General features: G+C 41.3%; 1 protein-coding gene across 1 annotated transcript in view; it reads right to left on the bottom strand.

Moving 5' to 3' along the window:
- Positions 1-239: 239 nt before the first annotated feature.
- lrmda (leucine rich melanocyte differentiation associated) overlaps positions 240-20,323 on the bottom strand; it is a 208,644-nt gene continuing 188,560 nt past the window's right edge. The window contains exon 7 of the mRNA XM_082557336.1: positions 240-1,597. Within this exon, the coding sequence (XP_082413462.1) occupies positions 1,518-1,597 (80 nt within the window). The 3' untranslated portion in view covers positions 240-1,517. The remainder of the gene's footprint in view (positions 1,598-20,323) is intronic.

Genomic DNA, 20,323 nt, shown 5'->3' on the forward strand with positions numbered 1-20,323 from the left:
CATCACTGTGGTTTATTCACCTCCATCACTTCTAAAGTGTAAGTAATCAAGCCTTATGATTTGATGACAGATGAGTTTTGTCAGTCACTGACATCTTTAATAAGCTTTATGCAGGAAAAAAATATCTATGTGATGGACAGTTCCTCATTTGGAAACAGTTTAAAGTGCCGGCAGAGGGAACTAAATGCGAAAGCATCATAGTACCTTAAACTCCACATCAAATTGACAAGAGACATGTGTTAGTTCAACCCATTTAATTAAATCCTGTTAATACAATTTCACATCAGATCAGATTTATCACATCCTTTACATTAAAATTTCAATTTGTTGCCTCAGAAATTTGACCTGCTGCTGTGAGAGGGCATTAAACGGATCAATACAACAATGGTAAGCCACAACAATTATAAAGAGAATAACAAAATGTAAACATTTCTCATGCAGCAACACTGGTTATTACATTGGCTTGGATATTCTGAAAATTGTAAAGCAATAAAAGAGAGCAACATTTCAGACATGAACCTGGAAAGAGAAATTAAAGCTGGTGCTGGAATGTTTTATTTTTATGATTAAGCTGCATTTCGTTTGGCTTCTTTTGCTTCAAACAAAAAAAAATGTGCACACTGTAGAAGAAACTCACCGAATCTTCTCAGTTATCCGATTTTCGACTTTCAAGAAGAAATTTTCTCTTTTTTAGACACCAAAAGTTCCAAAAGATAAAAATAACCAAATAAAAATCACATGAGCACAAAAAACCCTACTCCCCTGAAAAAAAATAAAATTCTGCCTCAAACTAAACAAGACACACTGATCATGCCTTGCGTGTCGACTGCAAATCACAGCAATGTTTAATGAAGCTGTAGAAACGCTGTTCTGTCAAAGCCTGGTCTTAATGTTTTAAAGAAGATGTGAGTGTGTGTAAGCGAATGATACACACGGTGAAAGAGATGAGTCCGTGTCAGGCCCCAGGTGTGTGACCATAACCTCTTCACCCTTGATTAGTGGTGGTAGTGGACAAGTGATCCATCATGGCTGTCAAGGAAGAGGACGCAGTTGGCTGGGTATGTTTGTCACTGACTCTGTGTGTGTGTGTGTGTGTGTGTGTGTGTGTGTGTGTGTGTGTGTGTGTGTGTGTGTGTGTGTGTGTGAGAGAGAGAGAGAGAGAGGCTTGTGCTCTTGTGTTTGTGTTTTGAGTCTCGAGTTTTGCAGTTGCAAATGCTTAGAGGCAATCATGTCATTCAGAGTGTCATCTCCGGCTGAGCTGCATGCAGGGAAGCAGAAGCAAAAGAGGCTCTAACTATGGGGCTGCAATATGATCTTTAAAAACAAGGAAACCTTCCTTTTATATAGGAACATATATTCAAGGAATTTAAATCTTTTCTTTTCCAGATCAGGTGATTAGGTGAACCAAATATCACCACTGGATTCAATAAATAAGACTGACTTGATCCTCCCGTCCTTCTGTTAGCATCTGCTGCCTTCCATGTCCGTCTCTTAGTCTACGGTTGAGCGTCTGTCCATCAGAGCTGATCGTTTCTGATGAATCTGTTGCCCTCTGAGTGCTTGCCATAGTAGATGTAGTGACACTTGGCGAACACTCCTAAAAACAGAAAGAGGAGAGTTCAGTCAGTTTGCTTTAGTACCTGTATATACTTTTCACATTGAAATTTCTAACTGGACTGCATTTCCGTAAACATTTTAGTGTCAAAACTAAACAATCAGCAGTTTCTAGGTTGTAGTATAATAACTGCAGTGCATTTGCAGTGTCATTCGCAGATTAACAACAGCAGCTTTCAACCTGTTGGCAAGACCCTCAGAGCACGTCTCTGATGTGGTTTGTTTATAAGAATGACAGGAAACCAAGAAATAGCAAACTTGTAAGTTCATTTTTAATTACATTTAATTCAATTCAATTCGATTTATATTGCACCAAATCACAAAGCAGTCACCTCAAGGTGCACGAAAACCCTAACTATAAAACGATCCCATCTGAACGAGCACTTGGCAACAGTGGGAAGGAAAAACTCCCTTTAAACATGAAGAAACCTCTGGCAGAACCAGGGGTTCTGCTGAATCCAAACTAGGAGCTGGTTCCGCAGAAAAGGGGCCTGAAAGCTGAAGGCTCTGCCTCCCATTCTACTTTGAAATATCATGAAACTATGCAGATGTATTAATATTATTGAAGGCATCTTCAGGCATCTTCAAAATCTAGGTAATAAATTCAGTTTATCTGTTTGACTTTAAAGACACACAAAATAAGCCTGGCTGAGTTTCTAAATGGGAAACACTGAAAGTACACAAAACTGTTTTGTTTACTGTAGTCGTGCAGTTTTAAATGGCAGGACTGAACTGGGTGTGCGTCTCTGCTTCTTGCAGGCGGGTGAAAGAGGCAGTTTCAGAGAGAGACCTGAATATTTGCATTTGCTTCCAATAGATGCAGCATGCAAGTTTAATCAGGAAGGTGTATTTACTGCATTACAGGAACGTATTTAAATAACTCAATGCAGACACAAGATTATTTACTTTATCCTAAGGTTACTTTACTAATTATGGATTAAATTAACTGCAGGATTTAATGATTATTTTCATTACAAATTAAACTTTCTGGCATAAAATGTGAAACATTTCCAAATATTCTTTACATGGGTCTTCCAAATAAGAGGACATCCTGCTTTTCACCGCATTTATGTGCATATATTACTTTTCATTAAGGTATCATATTTATACTTAATCAGCAGTTCTTGTGGATGGAACTACAGTACTAGTCAAAACAAACTGAACTTCTGTGCTATTATTTCATAGAAGATAGGCAGAATTACTTTATCAAAGAGGTTTACATATATACCTATACATATATCTGTCTATTCTATATTATTAAAACAGTTAATTTAGATATTAGCTATTTAAAAAAAAAAAAAACGGAGAGAAACGTAATCTACCGGAATAACAATCAGGAAAATCAGTAAAACCAAGTATTAAAATTAAAGCCACATCAAAGGGGGATGATGGTCTGCAGTGCTTTTCTTGCTTTATTGCGAGGCGGTGCTGTCCATGCAGAGAGCTGCCCCGAGCTCCGTATTTGGTTTGCAGACGTTGATGTCACATCGCTTCCACTGCCACTTGATGAATGTGGCGGGCTGTACCTAGGTGTCACCTCTCGCCAAATGAGGCAAGGACAAGTGGCATTAGCGCTGTCAATGATCATCTGACAGGAGAACAGATAAAGCTTTCACCATTTTTTTTTCTAAATAGACATCAAGTGCATTACGGGAGGAGGGAGGGGCAGGCCAGATGCAAGGCAGAAAAGGAGAGACTCATTGGAGAGGCAGTGTCGCAGAGGGATGAGGGGTGCTCCAAGTGGTAAGTCCAATCACATAATCCAAAGAGACATTGTCAAGGGCGAGGAGAGAATGGCAACTAAGTGACAGAAAGCAGAGACGGGGACAGAGATACTGGTGCCATATTAGTGCCAAGCATATTCTGATGCCACCCTCAATTCTAACCAAACCTGACACATCGCTCTCTTTCCCCCACTCTCTCCGACTCTTCAAAGTAGGCTCTACCGAGTGACACACACATATGCACACATATAGAGCACGGAGACAGACACACACACACACACACACACACACACACACACACACACACACACACACACACACACACACACACACACACACACACACACAGTCCCTGGCAGCAGTAGTGGGTGTTCTGTCAGGCGGCGGAGCTGTACAGCAGCAGCAGAAGCCCACAGGCCCGAGGACAAGCTCAGTCAATCTAAATCTGGACTTTGTAGTGGAGCAGTGCTCATTTCCCCTCATAGCCCAGCTACTTGAGGTGATCCAAACACTGAAGTGTGAGAAGCTGTCACCTCCGATAAAATCCAGGACCAGCTCCGTGCCTGCCTGCTCCCCCGGTGTACGGGGGGTACATACACACGTGTGTTTGTACGTGTGTGTGCATGTGCTTCTCTGACAGTCAGGAGGCTGGGGTGGGGGGGATGAATTCCAGCTGCCGTGATTTGCCTGGGGATATAGGTGCCACGGCTGGAGAGTGGGCTTGACACCACTGGAATCGGGGTGTCTCACAGTGCTCTGATCACATGGGTACCGGGGCCTTTCACATATTCACAGCTTACCCAGCGAGATAGCTCGCACTCTCCAGGAGTAGGGCGATGGGGAGAAATGACCAGAACCAAGGCTCCCAATAAGAGCTTACCTAGAGGGGATATATTTGTAGGTTGCAACCAAAGCCTTTCAGAGATAACCTTCACAGATGAAGGAACTAAAGCCAAAGGCCCCTCGAACCTTCACACTCCGCTGAGCTCGTCACTAGCCTGTGGGGACTGAGAAGGATTGGAGGGACCACATTCTGTGATTCTCCAGTACCAATCAGAAAGCGCTGGAAAATGTGTGACCTGTAACTCCACAACAGCGCTAATATATACACTTGTGTGCGATCATAGGAGAAGTGGGAGTTTAAATTAAGGAAAAAAGGGAAGAACAAAGAACAGGCAAGAGGTCCGTCTCCCAGTGGGTGAAAAAGTGCATGAACGTTGAAAGCTCTACATTTCAGCACTACATTAAGCGGTGTGTTTGGTGCATAAACACATTCCAGTTCACTGCATTCCCTTCACAGCAAGTGTTTGCTCTTATTACAAGAGAAACCAGGAGAAAGATGGGGTGGCTGGAGACAGGAAAGGGAATAACTAAGTCAAACTTGGTCTTACATAATGCCCTCTGAGGCCACAGTCACGCCGGTGGGGCTCTGCCTGATGAACTGATACTTAATAAAAAGTGTTACAGTGCCAAACGTGCTAGTGTACAATATCCTCTGTGTACCCTGAGACATGGATGAGCACACTCGAATCAACACCCACACTCTCAACCATGTACACATTATCACAAACTCATACCCCCTTTCATCTCGAGCACACGGGGAGAACGGTGGGAGCAGCCATTAAAGTGACAGATTAACAAAGTGACGGGGAGGCTAACGTTTCCATCATGTGGTGGAGCAACAATCAGCCCTTTATACTACATACTGTATGTCACACAGCCCCAAGTTAGACGCAAACCCTCTTGTCTTTATTAAAAGCTTGCACAATTGGTTTTTTGCATCTCCTGCTTGGTGATTGCTGCAGTGTGGGTTCATCGTCAGAAAAGTCTGGTCTTTTGCGAGCTGATTACCCAAAGCATGTGTCCTCCCCACAGGGGCTTGATGGGCCATTCTCCCACAGTGTGAGTAAGCTAACTGTGCAAGCGTCATGTTTACAGTGCTCTAACACCAAATCAACACATACAGCATCAACAGTTGCTGTTGAACACAGAATTTCTTAGTAATAATAAAGTACAGTATAACCAAAGGGGTAAAGCAATCCCAGCAGACAGAACTGACAAAGTAATCAAGGGTGTTTTATTGTTTTGCTGCATAAGATTAACACAACAAAAAGTCATCAATAAACATTTGAATAGAAAGACAATAATGTATTCCTAATCAAGTTTCATTGTCCTTTGTAGTTCAGAGTATGTTTTTATGTTTCTTTCAGATAATTTTCTGGTATAACCTGCAGAGATGAATGTCATTCTTTTTTATGTGGATATTTAGGAGAGCATTAGCTAGTCCTTTGTTTGAGATTTATGCTGTAATTATTAAATTGTAATACCGAAGAGGCGCCGCCTAAGAGTATTAACTTGGCAAGATAGCAGTAATACATGAAATATGATTGTACAGCAAATAATAAAATGCATCAATCTGTGTGGTTTTAGATTATACCTGAACAGTCATTGTCTTCTGTTGGTAATGCCTGAAAAGTGGGCTAATCTCCAGCAATTTTACTACATTAACTCCTCACCTGTTAAAGATGCTGTGACCTAACAAGAGACATCAAGAGAAATGTGGAACCAAATCTGATGTAAAATAATATTAGTAATAGTATTAACAGAGAGGTAGTAGACATAGCTTTCGGGTGTCTCAAAACTTAACAGATGGAAGAAGGCAGATCGTGTAAGAGACATAGTTTGTGTAAGAAATAAGGACTTGGACTAATTTTTTAGCTCATAGCATGTGTGGGTCTTGTAGCATTTCATCAGCGCACACTTATAAGAGGAAGACAGAGGGAGTCAGAGAGGGGAGGGAGATGGAGTGGGTTTAATGATTGTTCCCTGCATACAATCAGCTTGACTCTTTTCAAGGGCCATCAATATGTCACAGAAAGACACATCCAACGGATGTAGCTTTTAACATCAAGGTTATCTATTCTTGGCATGAATTCACTCCCTCCACTCCTAGTTTCTTGCCCTGTCCCCTCTCCACATCTATTCTCCCCTCTTGTCTTAACTGCTTCCACTTTGTCTTTCTCCTCCTTTATGCACTCTTCTGCTTTCTGATTATTCACTGATTTTTTTTTTTGTAACCACACTCTCCTTTTTAGCGACTTAGCCAACAATTTGTGCGTTTCAATCCGTCAGGGGGGAAAAAATATAACTTGAAGAATCCAATTAACAACACAATTACACTCTCCGTATTATCTCCAAGGGCTGAAATAACACTGGGCAGGTGGGGGATGGGGTCAGATGTTGTTCATCGCTGGCTTCTATAAGAATTGGTGCAAGTGACTTATGGGCTTGGGGTGGAGGCTGCTGTGAGCCAGGGCTATTATTGTGGACACAATCCATCTCCGGCTGTCCTTTTATCAGTTCAGCCCAACGTCATGAGATGGAGTCGCCACCTTCTCTCTATAGGGAAGCCGGTAGATAGATAACCCCTCTGCGTCCCATAAACTAACAGGCAGTAGACTGTGATTCAGCCCACTGAGAGGTCAGCTGGCACACACAGCACATTGCCATGGAGAGAAATTGAATTGTTTCACTTAGTACTGGTGTGCTGGCTATGTGTGGCAGTATGAACTAAGTATATTTTTCTTTTGAGTGCCACTTAAATATTGCCAGAGATAAACAGCAGCAGCAGCAGCAAGCAACTCGAAAGCCAGCACAGTACTGAATGTGGAAATGCAGCACATACTTTCTCTTTCTTGATTTCATATAAATAAGATGAATGAGTGAATAAGATGAAATGAACGACGTAACAGAAGCTGGATCCAGTTTGAAAAAAAAAAAAGATGCCATATAGAATAAAATGACATTTCCACACAGTGGTTGTAAGTAGAGCTACCCCTTAGACAGACTTCCGGTACGTCACAGGGTTAAATCAAAGACACAGAAAACCACTAATACGTCCACACCTATGAACAATTTGGAATCACACTTAAGCCAATCTATATATTTAAACACTCATTGTTTAGGTAAAACCTCTCCTTTTTTATTTTTGATGTGCGGTTCTCAGAAAAGCTTTAAAATGGCATGTTCGAACAAAATCCATTCCTATTCAGTCTTAACTAATAGACTCTTATGTCCATTAGTTAGCCTTTTTAAACAGCTGAGGTGTCACCCATCTTTCACCAGTCCCAAACAAATCTCCTGCTTGTAACTTTAAGAATTAAAGTGACATTTGTCCTCCATCAGTAAAAAATATTTAGTCCATTAAACATAAATAGCTGTCATCATGATGCATGCCCTGGGCTTATGCCTTCCCTGTTCCCCTCCTGGCCGTTTACTGCGGCCAAACAACTGCAGCGCCTGCATGTTCTCAACTTCAGCGTATTGATTAAACTTTTAAATAGCTGCCATATAACCCTGGGACATCAGGAAGATTAATTTGCGTCAATGTTCATCTGTAATTCATTAGCCATTTATACTCTCCACATTCACACAGGCTATCAGGGAAATGCGCCCCATTTTTCACCAAGGCAGAGGCTGGGGAGAAGTGAGAGGAAAAGGAGGGAAGAGAAACTGTGTAGGGGAGACAGGAAGGAGGGGATTAAAAAGCCTACAACATAACAGTGAATAGCAAGCCATGTAGGATGCTAAGACATGGCACATGGTGCCGTTTCATAATATTATATAAAATACGGTGATGTATTATACTTTTACTTTTATTGTTGCTGCACAAGCTTTCATTAGGGCCTTATTTCTTTTTCTTTGGGTGTGAGGTATTAAACAGAGACCCTGACCAACACAGAGACAGATGTAGAAACTTTCTACATGATTCAGATGCTATAACAACACACACCGAAGGCCAGCAAAGAATTTAAAAAAAAATGGCTGGCGCAAGTGTGACAGATGGAGAGTTGAAATATTTGCTACTGCCACATCCTGATGGGCTTTCAGAGGAAAGTTGCTGGGTCATGGCTCAAACAGCGCTGATCAATACCAGGTAGCTTTTTCTACATGATTCTCCTTGAGGTAGAAAAATAGCACATTCAGACGCTGAAGGCTGGCTGTGTGACTGAAGGATTATGATTTACAATAGCATATATGCAAACAAAAGGTAGGATAACACCCTCTCCTAAAACGACATGCAGTGCACATAACTCAGGATTGTCAAACTCATTTTATATAGTGTGTTTCAAAGAACAAGGATTCTGTGATCTTAGGTGTGTAGAATAAAAGTTCTGGCAGTTCATTGCTCAGACTGTTCTGTAATTATAAAATCTAAAGTTTTCATCAATTTAAAGAAAATTACATGAAAAAACAGGAACGTTTTTGTCATTTTATTGTTTTTATATTACTTAATTATGTTGTAGTATGTGTAATATGAATGGGGCGGGGGATCTTTATCAATAGGAAAAGGTGTAAAACTTGAAAGTGCAAAAATCTATGCACTTCCTCACATTTTTTCAAAGCTGTCCAGTTCCGGCCCTGGGGCCATATGTTTAAAACCCCTGGCATAACCTGTGCATTAGCAGGCATGACTGAACCCTTACAGCTGACAAACACTTTAAATTAAAGACTCTAATTGAACACTTTAAATTTATAATCATATATACAGGTAAATGCCTGTCAGTTATCCATCTTTGCACCTTCAACTTATGAGGACGAGAAGGAAATTGAATTCGGGGGCACATAAATTTTGACTGAAGACGAGATTACCATTCTGAGGGGTCTAGTAAAAAAAAAAAAGAAGAAGAAGAAAAAAGGAAATTAATTTCAGTGACGTTTATTCCATATAGAGCCAGAAGAGAAAAATAGTTACAGTAGCTCTGGAGGCTGCAGATAACAGGAAGGTTGTTTAAGGTGGAGGACAGAAGGTCTCACGTCCCCCTTTTGAGGGTCTTTTGCAAAGCATACATTGTCATGTAACCAACAGAAACCCAACCGCAAGCACATTAATGACAGGCTGGTTATTTACTCCTACAGTTCATCTGCTCTTAAAGGCACGTGAAAGCACTAATGACGCAAGTAATCATAAGCGCTCATTTTCTGCACGCCACATAGCCTGACACTGATCGATTGTGTTCTTCATTACGCTCGGGACTTCTAATTAAAAGAAAAGCCCAGATAAGTGGTTCAAACCTTTGACCAAAAACACGAAAGAAAAAGCGAAAATCACAATTAGAGATTTGACTGTGTTTGTTAATGACGCCGTTAATAAGAGCGGCTGGTGAGTCGCTCAATGAAGGTTTAATCACTGGGACAGGATTCAATAACAAAAGAGCATAATATTAATCACCAGAGAGTGATAACTTCACTGTTCATCTCTTTGACATTGGAGGAAGGGATGAATTAATGATGCACTCCATCCGAACACATTAAATAATAATTATCAGGCAAAACAGCATGAAAGGGACTGCATAATGAACCCCATTGTCAGGTCAATTACAACCACATAAAACTGTTCAAAGGGAAGTAGCTTGTTACTAGATGGCCATACTTGAAAGGACAGCTGTGGCTTTATCAGTGCAAGGTGCTGGGCAAGCCATTCGCTCCCATATCAGGGCCTAAAATGTGTGGAGGGGGTTGACATACAGTTTATTCTTAGAGGGCACCGAAACTCTGTCTGGCTGCACATGCCTACTGTAAAAAGCTAGAAGCATCAGTGAGGCGTTCAGTGAAGACCACATCGAAAATTGTCTAGCAAGAGATAAATGACATGACAATGACAATGTTTTGCTGGCTCTAAAGCAATGTCAGTCGCTAAGTGCCATGTTAACTAAACTCAACTACACAGACAATGATGGACTTCACGCATCAGTGGACAAAATGGCACCTCACTGCCTGTCAGTGGTAATTTCCATCAAATCAAGGATGGCCAGCAAATTTAGCCATGAGTGTAACTGCTGCCGGAGTTTTACACATGCACTGATAATTTAGGTACACATTGTGCAGTATTTTCCTTCTTCGCCGCGCTATAAAAATCGACAAATTTGGTTTCACTGAGCGTTAGGCGTATCAGCTTGTCCTCTAGCTCCACTTTTGATCTAGACATCAATTACTGCATGGCTGCTAGTACTACTCTGAGACACTCTCTTAAACAAACAGTGTGGCAACCTCCAGCGTGACACATATCAATACTGATCTGACGTCTTGTTCCACAGTCGACCCCCTCAGTTCCTGCCTGGCTGCACCTGCCTGACTGGAGTGTCCAGGGTTGGCTGTACTCCTTCACACTTCCTTCCCCTGCAGACATCAAACACTTATTAGTCCCCATCCTAGGCCTGCTAACTGACTGGCCAGTCTGGGCCACACGGGGACCCCATTATTAGAGTCATTTCAGTGCCCATCCTGACGCGTGTTAGGCAGCTCTCTACCTGGGGCTCCCTGCTCCCTGCCTGCCCGACTGAGTGCCTGGCCAGCCAAACAGTGATTGAACATGACATGGTGACAGAAAACAGGGAAGAAGGGCAATGGAAATAAAAGAACAGAGATGGCAGAGTGAGGCAGACAGAGATGGGAAAGAGGAAGGTGGGTATGCTAGCCAGAGCCCTTGTGGCGTAGGGTGTGCCCATCAACACGGATGAGCGTTAGCCAAGAGCCGCATGTCACAATGATGGAAGAGCTGGATCACTCACATCAGAGCTTCATCTGACTGGAAGATATCAATCTCCAGGCCTAATCCAAAAGGACATGGTAAAATATCCTTTAACATTGCTCTTCCACCCTGTCTTTGTGTGTCCCCTGCTTCTGTAGCAGATGAAAATGTGTGTAACCTTCGTCATTGGACCTCAATCGACCACACTCATTTTCACATCCCATTTCCTCTGTCTCTAGCACTGACAGTCAAATTATGAGGGGCAAAATGATGAGCAAAATGGTACCTTGACAAATGGCATTTAGCCACTAAATACAGAAAGAAAAAAAGAGAAAGGATTACTTACATATGTGAACTGCTGAGATGTTTTAAATCAGAGATTTGAGGAAAACCAACATTTTTCTAGTGATGGCGTGGTTAAACTTTGGTGACATCACAGGTTTTTTTTTAGCTAAGCATGCATGTTACTCATGTGAAAAGGTAGAAATGTTGTCAAGATAAGAGTGAAACCCCAGTACTTAAGATTTGCTTTTCAGAATTGAATTATTCAGAAATAATTGCAAAAAGTAACACACATATAGAGTATCTAATATTGGTTGATGCACTTGCAATTGTGCATATGCAATCTGTGCCATTTACCTTGAAGGGGTATGCTATTCATGTCCAAGAACTGACAAGCTTATATGATATGTCCACCTATTTATTCATTTAGTTTGGTATCCCCATCACTTCAAAAAGTTGAGTTTGCTAATCTGCTTTGCAACTTTTCACCACTGTAATGTATACAGTTTAGATCTTCTCACTAAAGAACTAAAGTTGAAAATTAGGTGGCTGGCTAAACAAAGTCATTGACAGCATTATTGATACTTATTATATCTACTGAAATAGAAAATGATGCACATATATACACACACATCCATCCATCCATCCATCCCAAAGCTCAAATCATCTTAAACTGGTTTCTTGAACATAACAATGAGTTCACTGTACTGAAATGGCCTCATTTCAATTCAATAGAGCACCTTTGGGATGTGGAGCAACATGAGATTCACATCATGGATGAAAGCCTACAAATCTACAGCAAATGTGTGATGCTATCATCTCAATATGGACCAAAAGCTCAGAGGAATGTTTCCAATACCTCGCTAAATCTGTATCATTAAAAATGAAGAGTTGTTGAAGGCAAAAAGGATCCAATGCAGTACTTGCAAAGTCTGCCTAACAGAATTGTACATGCATATAGTATGTATTAGATCTGCACAATTAATCAAATTTTAATTTCAATTACAATTTTGGCTTTCTACAATTAAATGTATATGATCGAAGGATATTGAAAATGTCTGTTCCTAAAATAAAGTTAGGTCCATATATATTTGGACACTGAGACAAACCTGTTTACTAAAAAATATTTTAATTAGATATGTGGCACTATGTTAAAGACAGAGACATGAAAATAGTAGCCCCCCATTTTATTTTATACTCAAGGACATTTTCTTTTAGTAAGGCCACTGCAATGTAAGTTTTACTGTTGTATAAGTTCCGCCAGCAGAGGGCGCTCGGTCCTGTACGGGCGCTCGGTCCTCGGTAGCTGACGCTACACTAGAAGAAGTAGTGCCAGTGGTAAAGAGGCAGCGTACGGCCTGCGCGCCAAAGAGAACTGATTGTCTTATTTTTCTGTTTTTACAGGTAAGCTGGGTGGTTGATAATATAAACAGATGTTATAAAAGTGACAGACAGCAGTGGCGATTAATGATAAATGTCTGGTGTGTGTGGCGAATGTTAAGCTAAAGAGCTAATTTCCAAGTTTGTCCAGTTGTTAGCCTGTGCCGATCCAAGTGTTAGACTGTACCGAAACTCTGTGAGCTCGGTGCAGGTGTATTTTTGGGTTAAAGCCACAAGATATATATTTTGCACAATAAGAGAAAGTGTGAATTGCGTTATGTTTAGTTCATGAAGAGTGAATGCTGTAGAAATATGTTAAGAAAAACATTTATTTGAAAGAGATCTAGTTTATTAAATACAGTTAAGAAGACAGGTTCATAAATAGATTTAAACAGTAGTAAAAACAAGATAAAACTGTAATGAGTTCACTATGTTGTTCATGTGTATAGTAAAATGTATTTGTGTGATTTAACCAGTTTACAAAGGTGGTGCATGTGAATGTGAAACTGTATAAGTTACTTGTATAAAGTAATGTCAGCTACACTAGAAGAAGTAGTGCCAGTGGTGAAGAGGCAGCGTACGGCCTGTCTTATTTTTCTGTTTTTACAGTTTTCTGTAAAAATAAATATGTTGCACGGGAGATGAGTTGGCCCATCATTTCAACTGTGTAACAGATACATAATGGGCATGGAAATAATGTGTAGATTCTCAGTTTTTATTTGAGAGCATCCGCATTCAAATTGGATGAAGGGTTTAGGAGTTTCAGCTCCTTAACATGTGCCCCTCTTTTTAAAGGCACCAAAGGCTATTTTACGGGCAGCTGTGGACAATTCCTTTGTAATGTCATTATCAATTAAGCAGATAAAAGGCCTGGAATTGATTTAAGGTGCGGTGTTGCATTTGGAAGATTTTGCTGTGAACAGGCAACATGTGGTCAAAGCAGCTGAAACAAGCCATCCTTAAGCCCATCGGAGAAACTGGTACAATAGTGGGAGTGGCAAAATTTTGGTACATCCTAAGAAAGAAAGAAAGCACTGGTGAAATCGGCAACGCAAAAACACCTGGATGTCCATGTAAGACAAAAGTGGTGTATGATCGCAGAATCATCTCCATGGTGAAGAGAAACACCTTCACAACAGCCAACCAAATGAACAACACTCTTAAGGAAGTAGGCGTATCAATATCCAAGTCTACCATAAAGAGGAAAATGCATCCAAGTAAATACAGAGGGTTCGCTGCAAAGTGCAAGCCACTCAAAAGCCTCAAGAATAGAAAGGCTAGATTGGACTTTGCTAAAAAAACATCTAAAAAACTCCAGCATAGTTCTGGCAAAAACATTCTTTGGACAGATAAATCCAAGATCAACCTCTACCAGAATGTTAGCAAGAAAAAAGTATGGAACAGCTAATGATCCAAAGCATGCCACATCATCTGTAAAACACGGCGGAGGTAGTGTGATGGCTTGGGCAGGCATGGCCGCCAGTGGCACTGGGACACTAGTGTTTATTGACGATGTGACACAGGACAGAAGCAGCTGAATGAACTCTGAGGGGTTCAGAGATATACTGTCTGATCAAATCCAGCTAAATGCAGTCAAATTGTTTGAGCAGTGTTTCATAATACAGATGGACAATGACCCAAAACATACAGCCAAAGCAACCCAGAAGTTTATTAAAGAAAAGAAGAGGAATACTCTTGAATGGCTAAGTCATCCACCCGATCTTAACCACGTTGAGCATACATTTCATTTGAAGGCTAAACTTCAGACAGAAAGGTCCACAAACAAACAGCAACTAAAAGCCGCTGCAGTAAAAGCCTGGCAGAGCATTAAAAAGGTGGAAACCCAGCATCTGGTGATGTCCATGAGTTCAAGACTTCAGGCTGCCATTGCCAGCAAAGGGTTTTTTAACCAAGTGTTAGAAATGAACATTTTATTTTCAGTTATTTAATTTATCCAATTACTTTTGATACTCCTGATATGAAGGGATTGTGTTTAAAAAAAAGTTTTAGTTCCTCAAACTTTTATGCAATCTTTTTGAACTACAGAACTAAAACTAGAAAATAATTTCTGTCCAAATATTTATAGACCTAACTGTAGAACGCAAAGCAAAAGCAAATTTAGTGCCCCCTAAAGCAGTGCCTGACCGTGTCAGGAATGTAGCACAGTGTAAGTTTTGTACATTATCAGGAAAGAAGCACAGCACGGACATTAAATCGCTGTTTCGTTTACATGAGGTGAAATAAAACCATTTTTGTCACTAAAATCAGTGAATAATTGTGACAGGTTCTGATGGGAGTATTGATCAGAATTAGGGCTGGGCGATATGACCCAAAATTCATATCTCGATATTTTTTAGCTGGATGGCGATATAAGATATATATCTCGATATTTTTTTTTAAGCCATAAAGTAAGAACAAAAAGAGTTCTTAGTCAAAGCTGTGTCCCAGATGTCACACAGGCACTTTTATTAACATACAGCACAGATGTACATGAAAAATTACTCAAAATTAAATTATGAGCATTCATTAAATAATCATGCTCCATAAATAAAAGAAAACAAGGTTGTTTTTGTGCTAAACAAAGAGCTCACAATTGTGCAGTCAAAATGTAAACTAAAAGACGCTGAGCGTAATAACAAAGACAGACAGATTTCACAGCTGCTCTGTTCCCAAGTTTTACTGTGTGACTGATAGCCTGGAGTTTGAAATCCGCTTCATAACCACGTCTCTTACAGGTGCCATTTATGGTCCTTATACACACACAATACGGTAATATTACGTTGATGCACAGTACGTATCACTCCACGAAGCTCCTCGGTAGCCGTAATGCGCCGACAATCTATCAAGCGGTGCAGCTCCGTAGCTTACCAAAGTCGTACTCAAACATTTTTGACAGATTGCTGAACGCCGTGTACCACATAAAATCGGTTCGCGGCCACCAAGCACAACCAGAATTCATACATAAGGCGCGCTATCAACTTTTGAGAGAATGAAAGGATTTTAGGGTTAGCGCTGTTAGCGCTGTTAGCTCGTTAGCGCGGTTAGCTCGTTAGCATGTTTAGCTCGTTAGCACGTTGACGCCGTCCAGCCCCACGCATGGGGCGATGCGCAGTAACTCGTTAACGGAGATTTGCCGTGTCCGTCTTGTCGCTGCCTGCACGTGAAGCGATGGGGTAGGAGGGGGAGTTGTCTTCAGTGAAGGCGAGGCGGAGTAACGTTGCGTAGAGACAAAAGTGGACGAAAGAGAGGCAAACTTGCGGCTCCACAACTATAATTATAACGTAACATAGACTATATCGATATAAAGGATATTGTCACATCTTATATCTCGTATAAAAATATATCGATATGTTTTAAAAACTCGATATATCGCCCAGCTCTAATCAGAATTATCGCTTTAATCATTTTGGCCATAATCATGCTGCTCTGATATGTATTTAAGAGTATTTTAGAGCCAGACATTGTGTGAGTTATAGGTGATTATGGGAGTACAAAATGCGAGTACAAAGAAAAGCAGCCAACAGATACTGTAAATTTAAGGTTAAAAGGATGAAAAATGTGCACTTGGTGACATCACATTCAGCTTATAGCAGTGTCAAATTACATGCCGTCATTTCCTGCCAGAATTACAACTGATGAACCCAGGGTAGCCAATCAGATTTGAGGCTGTGGTGATGATACGTTTGTGTTTTGTGAGATTCTTCATGCCCCTCTGGCCTCCCTATGCCTTATGCAGATGGATGGCTCCACTGCAACTCTATTTCTTTTAATTAATATGACATATCCCCTGCTCATATGCAGAGAGTGAGGCAGGGGGACATGGAGATGAAGGTATGAGGGAATGATTAACTGTGGATCTGTCCGTCCTTTTGAGAAATGATCTCGCCTCTTCTGCTCTTCCCAGTCTTCCCCCCTCCTCTCTTCATTTCTGTCTTCCTTACGCTGCCTTGTCCGTGCTCCTCTTTGGCTCACTTCATTTCTTTCTGCACCCTCCCCTCTCTTTCTGTTTCCTCTTATCTGTGTCTCTCTGTCTCCCCTCTCTCTCTCTCTGTCTCCCTCCTCACCTCTCCTTCCCCCCTGACACCCTCGGACTGTCCTCAGCCCCTGCACATCTCCTGACAGGTAAAATAATAACGCTCGTACATCACTGCCCCGAAAAAGTCCTATAACCTAAATCTTCACTTGCCACACACCCCGGGACTCAATTACTTTATTGACATGTAATCTTCATAAGGGGAGAAATATTGAGCATGTAAGGTCAGCTGGTTATGAAGACATATTATCATATTATCTGCATGAGGGTTGTAGGGGCTAGGACCTGACAAAGCTAATTATAATGGTACATGTTTCAGAGCTCAGAGCGTATTATCTGCTTGGCTGCTTGGTTGAGCCACAGCTGAGGTATAGAGGAGAAGGGGATGAGATTTCAAACCTAATAGGAGTGGGATGTCATCTCAGGGCATAGGAATTAATGAAGCCAAATATTATCGACTGCACATCACGGCACTAATGTCCTTGATTTGTTCACTGTATTTGTCAGGATTACCTCGCCATACACTAATGGGTAACAACACATCACAATAGAATCAGACTGTGGAAGCGATCCCTACAACAGTACAATAATAACAATAATAAAAAGCTATACTGCACCCCTTCAACTATTGTATACAAAGTGCAAATAAACTGCTGTTGCTCGAGCTGCTCCTGAGCCAAAATGTCACCGTGGGTTAGTGACGGCAGGAAGGACAGATGCTGATGGCTGTGCTATCGCTTCTCTCCCAAGGTTATCTTAATATCATCTTTTCGGCTCTCTTATTACAATCTACCGCCTGCTATATAACAGAAAAACACTAATCTGGGTGATGGTTCAAAATGTTCTCTTTTCACTTGAAAATAGTGGCCACTATTATTTACAGGGAGATTATAATTTAAGGAGAACAAGGGGGGGAGGGGCTAGTTATTTCAGTAAAACATAGACCAAAGGGCAAAAAACAAACAGTTGGCTAGCTCTGAGACACTGCATGTCAGGGTCACAGTGGAAACATGCAAACATAGAATCAGACCGCCAGATATGTTTGTTTCACTTTATCCAGCAGCATGCCCTCCACCCCATCTCAGTTATCCAGCTGTCCAAGTCCTTAGCTCAGAACCGCTCCTGCAGAAGATGCCTAAAATGGTACAGAGCGGCTGGCCAGTGTTGCCAAAGGTTATGCGTTAACACTTGCTAATGGTGTCAAATTGTGAGACATATTTTTGCTTTCTTTAGAAGCTCTCCAGGCACTAAACACTCACATGCACAAAAAATAGCTCCTGTTTATTCGTGCTTTCAGCGTTTTCAATCAGTTTATTGACATTCTGCTGCATTATAGCAGTTCATAATTTCAGCAAATACACAAAACCAAAAATATTTTTTTTCATCATATTCGGTGTGGTTTGAAGGTTTAGGTTTGAGTACATGTTTATCCTTTACGATAGGGATGAAGCTGTGCAACAATCTGGGATAAATGTATGTGTCTGAAAAAAAAAACCAGTCAATCCAATCATCTTGCAATGCAGCGACGTAACATGCCAGAAACTATCGACAAATCAAATTATGATGGTGAAATAACTTGTCCGCTCATATTACAATGACAGGGAAACCTGCTCTGTCTGTTTAAAGGGACCTAATAAGAAAATGAATGTGACAGATTAAAAGGTTGTTTTGGACTTCCTAGCATTTCAGTGACCCTGCTCTTTTCATTCTGGTTGAGCTGAGATGTTGAAGCCTGTGCAAACCATAAAACCCACTACTTCCTGTAACCTAGGGCCCCTTTTATATTTTAAAAGAGATAAAATGCATGTCAGTTCTACAAAATAGCACTGACATTCATATCCAGTTGACCTTATGGACTTCAAGGCGGGGCACAAAATCTGTGCCTGTTTTCGGCTCAGCCTTGACACCGTTCATTCAGTTGGAGAGTGAATCTGAAGTAAACAGAAGCTTAGATCCATAGCACAGGAATCCCGGCATATGGGATAATGGCCTTCTCTTCTCTTTACAAGCAGTTTTCACACAGCCCAGTGCAATGAATAATCTAAATGGCACTTAATGTGAGCTATGCTGATACTCTGACAATAGTTTGTGTTCAGACATCACAGCTTAGTGTCTCCCAATTGTGTATTGATGCTTAGGCAGTTGAAAATAAATCACAGGATTCAGCAGAGTGAATCCAGAGAGTGAGAAAACAGTTTAGACAATCGCCCAATGGAGCTTACCATAATTGACAGATGAGTTCAGCTCTTTTCACGACAATAGCTCAGAGCATAGAGGGTACCTGGGAATGACATTGTGTGTGTGTGTATGGACAAATAATGCTCCAGAGGAAAAAGAAAAGTGCATCCATGCAGACCTGGAGTTGTTGTATTATACAGGGTGGGCCATTTATATGGATACACCGTAATAACATGGGAATGGTTGGTGATATTAAAGTCCTGTTTGTGGCACATTAGTATATGTGAGGGGGCAAACTCCTCAAGATGGGTGGTGACCATGGTGGCCATTTAGAAGTCGGCCATCTTGGATATAACTTTTGTTTTTTTTTTCAATAGGAAGAGGGCCATGTGACACATCAAACTTATTGGTAATGTCACAAGAAAAACAATGGTGTGCTTGGTTTCAACGTAACTTTATTCTTTCATGAGTTATTGACAAGTTTCTCTTTGTTCACAGCCATTGACATGTCGAAGAGGTTAACACGTGAGGAGCGGATCGAAATTGTGTTGATATCTGGTGAATGCAGTAACCGGGTCATTGCAGCAGATTTCAATGCAAGACACCCTACAAGACCACTCATCTCCCATGCTACAGTTAGCAAACTGCTTGCTAAGTTTCGTGAAACTGGTTCAGTGTTGGATTTGCCAAAATGTGGACGCAAGAAAACTGTCACTAATGAAGAAACATCAGTGGCTGTCCTAGCTTCATTCAGCAAGAGCCCACAGCGTAGCACTCGCCGCATGTCACTGGAGAGTGGCATTAGTCGAACATCCCTTTGGTGGATATTAGCTACTCACAAATGGCACCCGTACAAACTCCAGCTACTGCAGCATCTCAACGAGGATGACCCAGATCGGCGCACAGAATTTGCAGAATGGGCAAAACAAAAATTGAAACAGGAACCTCAGTTCACGCAGAAGATTTAGTTCAGTGATGAGGCAAACTTTTATGTGAATGGTGAAGTTAACAAACAAAACCACCGCTATTGGTCTGGCACTAACCCACATTGGATGGATCCCTCCAAGACTGTTGGAACAACAAAAGTGATGGTTTGGTGTGGTATATGGGGTACAACGATAGTGGGTCCATTCTTCATCAATGGAAACCTCAAGCCCACTGGATATTTGAAATTGCTACATGATGACGTGTTTCCCACTTTATTCACTGAAGCTGGCACGTTCCCTGAGTTTTTCCAGCAAGATGGTGCACCAGCATATTATGGGTGCCAGGTCCGAGCATTCCTAGATGAACAGTTTCCTGGAAAGTGGATTGGTCATCGTGGGCCAGTTGAATGGCCCCCAAGGTCTCCCAATCTGACCCCCTTAGACTTTTATCTTTGGGGTCATCTGCAGGCAATTGTCTATGGTGTGAAGATACGAGATGTGCAGCACCTGAAACTACGGATACTGGATGCCTGTGCTGGCATTTCTCCTGCGGTGTTGCTATCAGTGTGTGAAGAGTGGGAGAAGAGGGTTGTATTGACAATCCAACACAATGGGCAGCACATTGAACACATTTTATAAGTGGTCAGAAACTTGT

Source organism: Aulonocara stuartgranti (genome assembly GCF_965226115.1).
Source record: "Aulonocara stuartgranti genome assembly, chromosome: 13".
NCBI classification, from domain to species: domain Eukaryota; kingdom Metazoa; phylum Chordata; class Actinopteri; order Cichliformes; family Cichlidae; genus Aulonocara; species Aulonocara stuartgranti.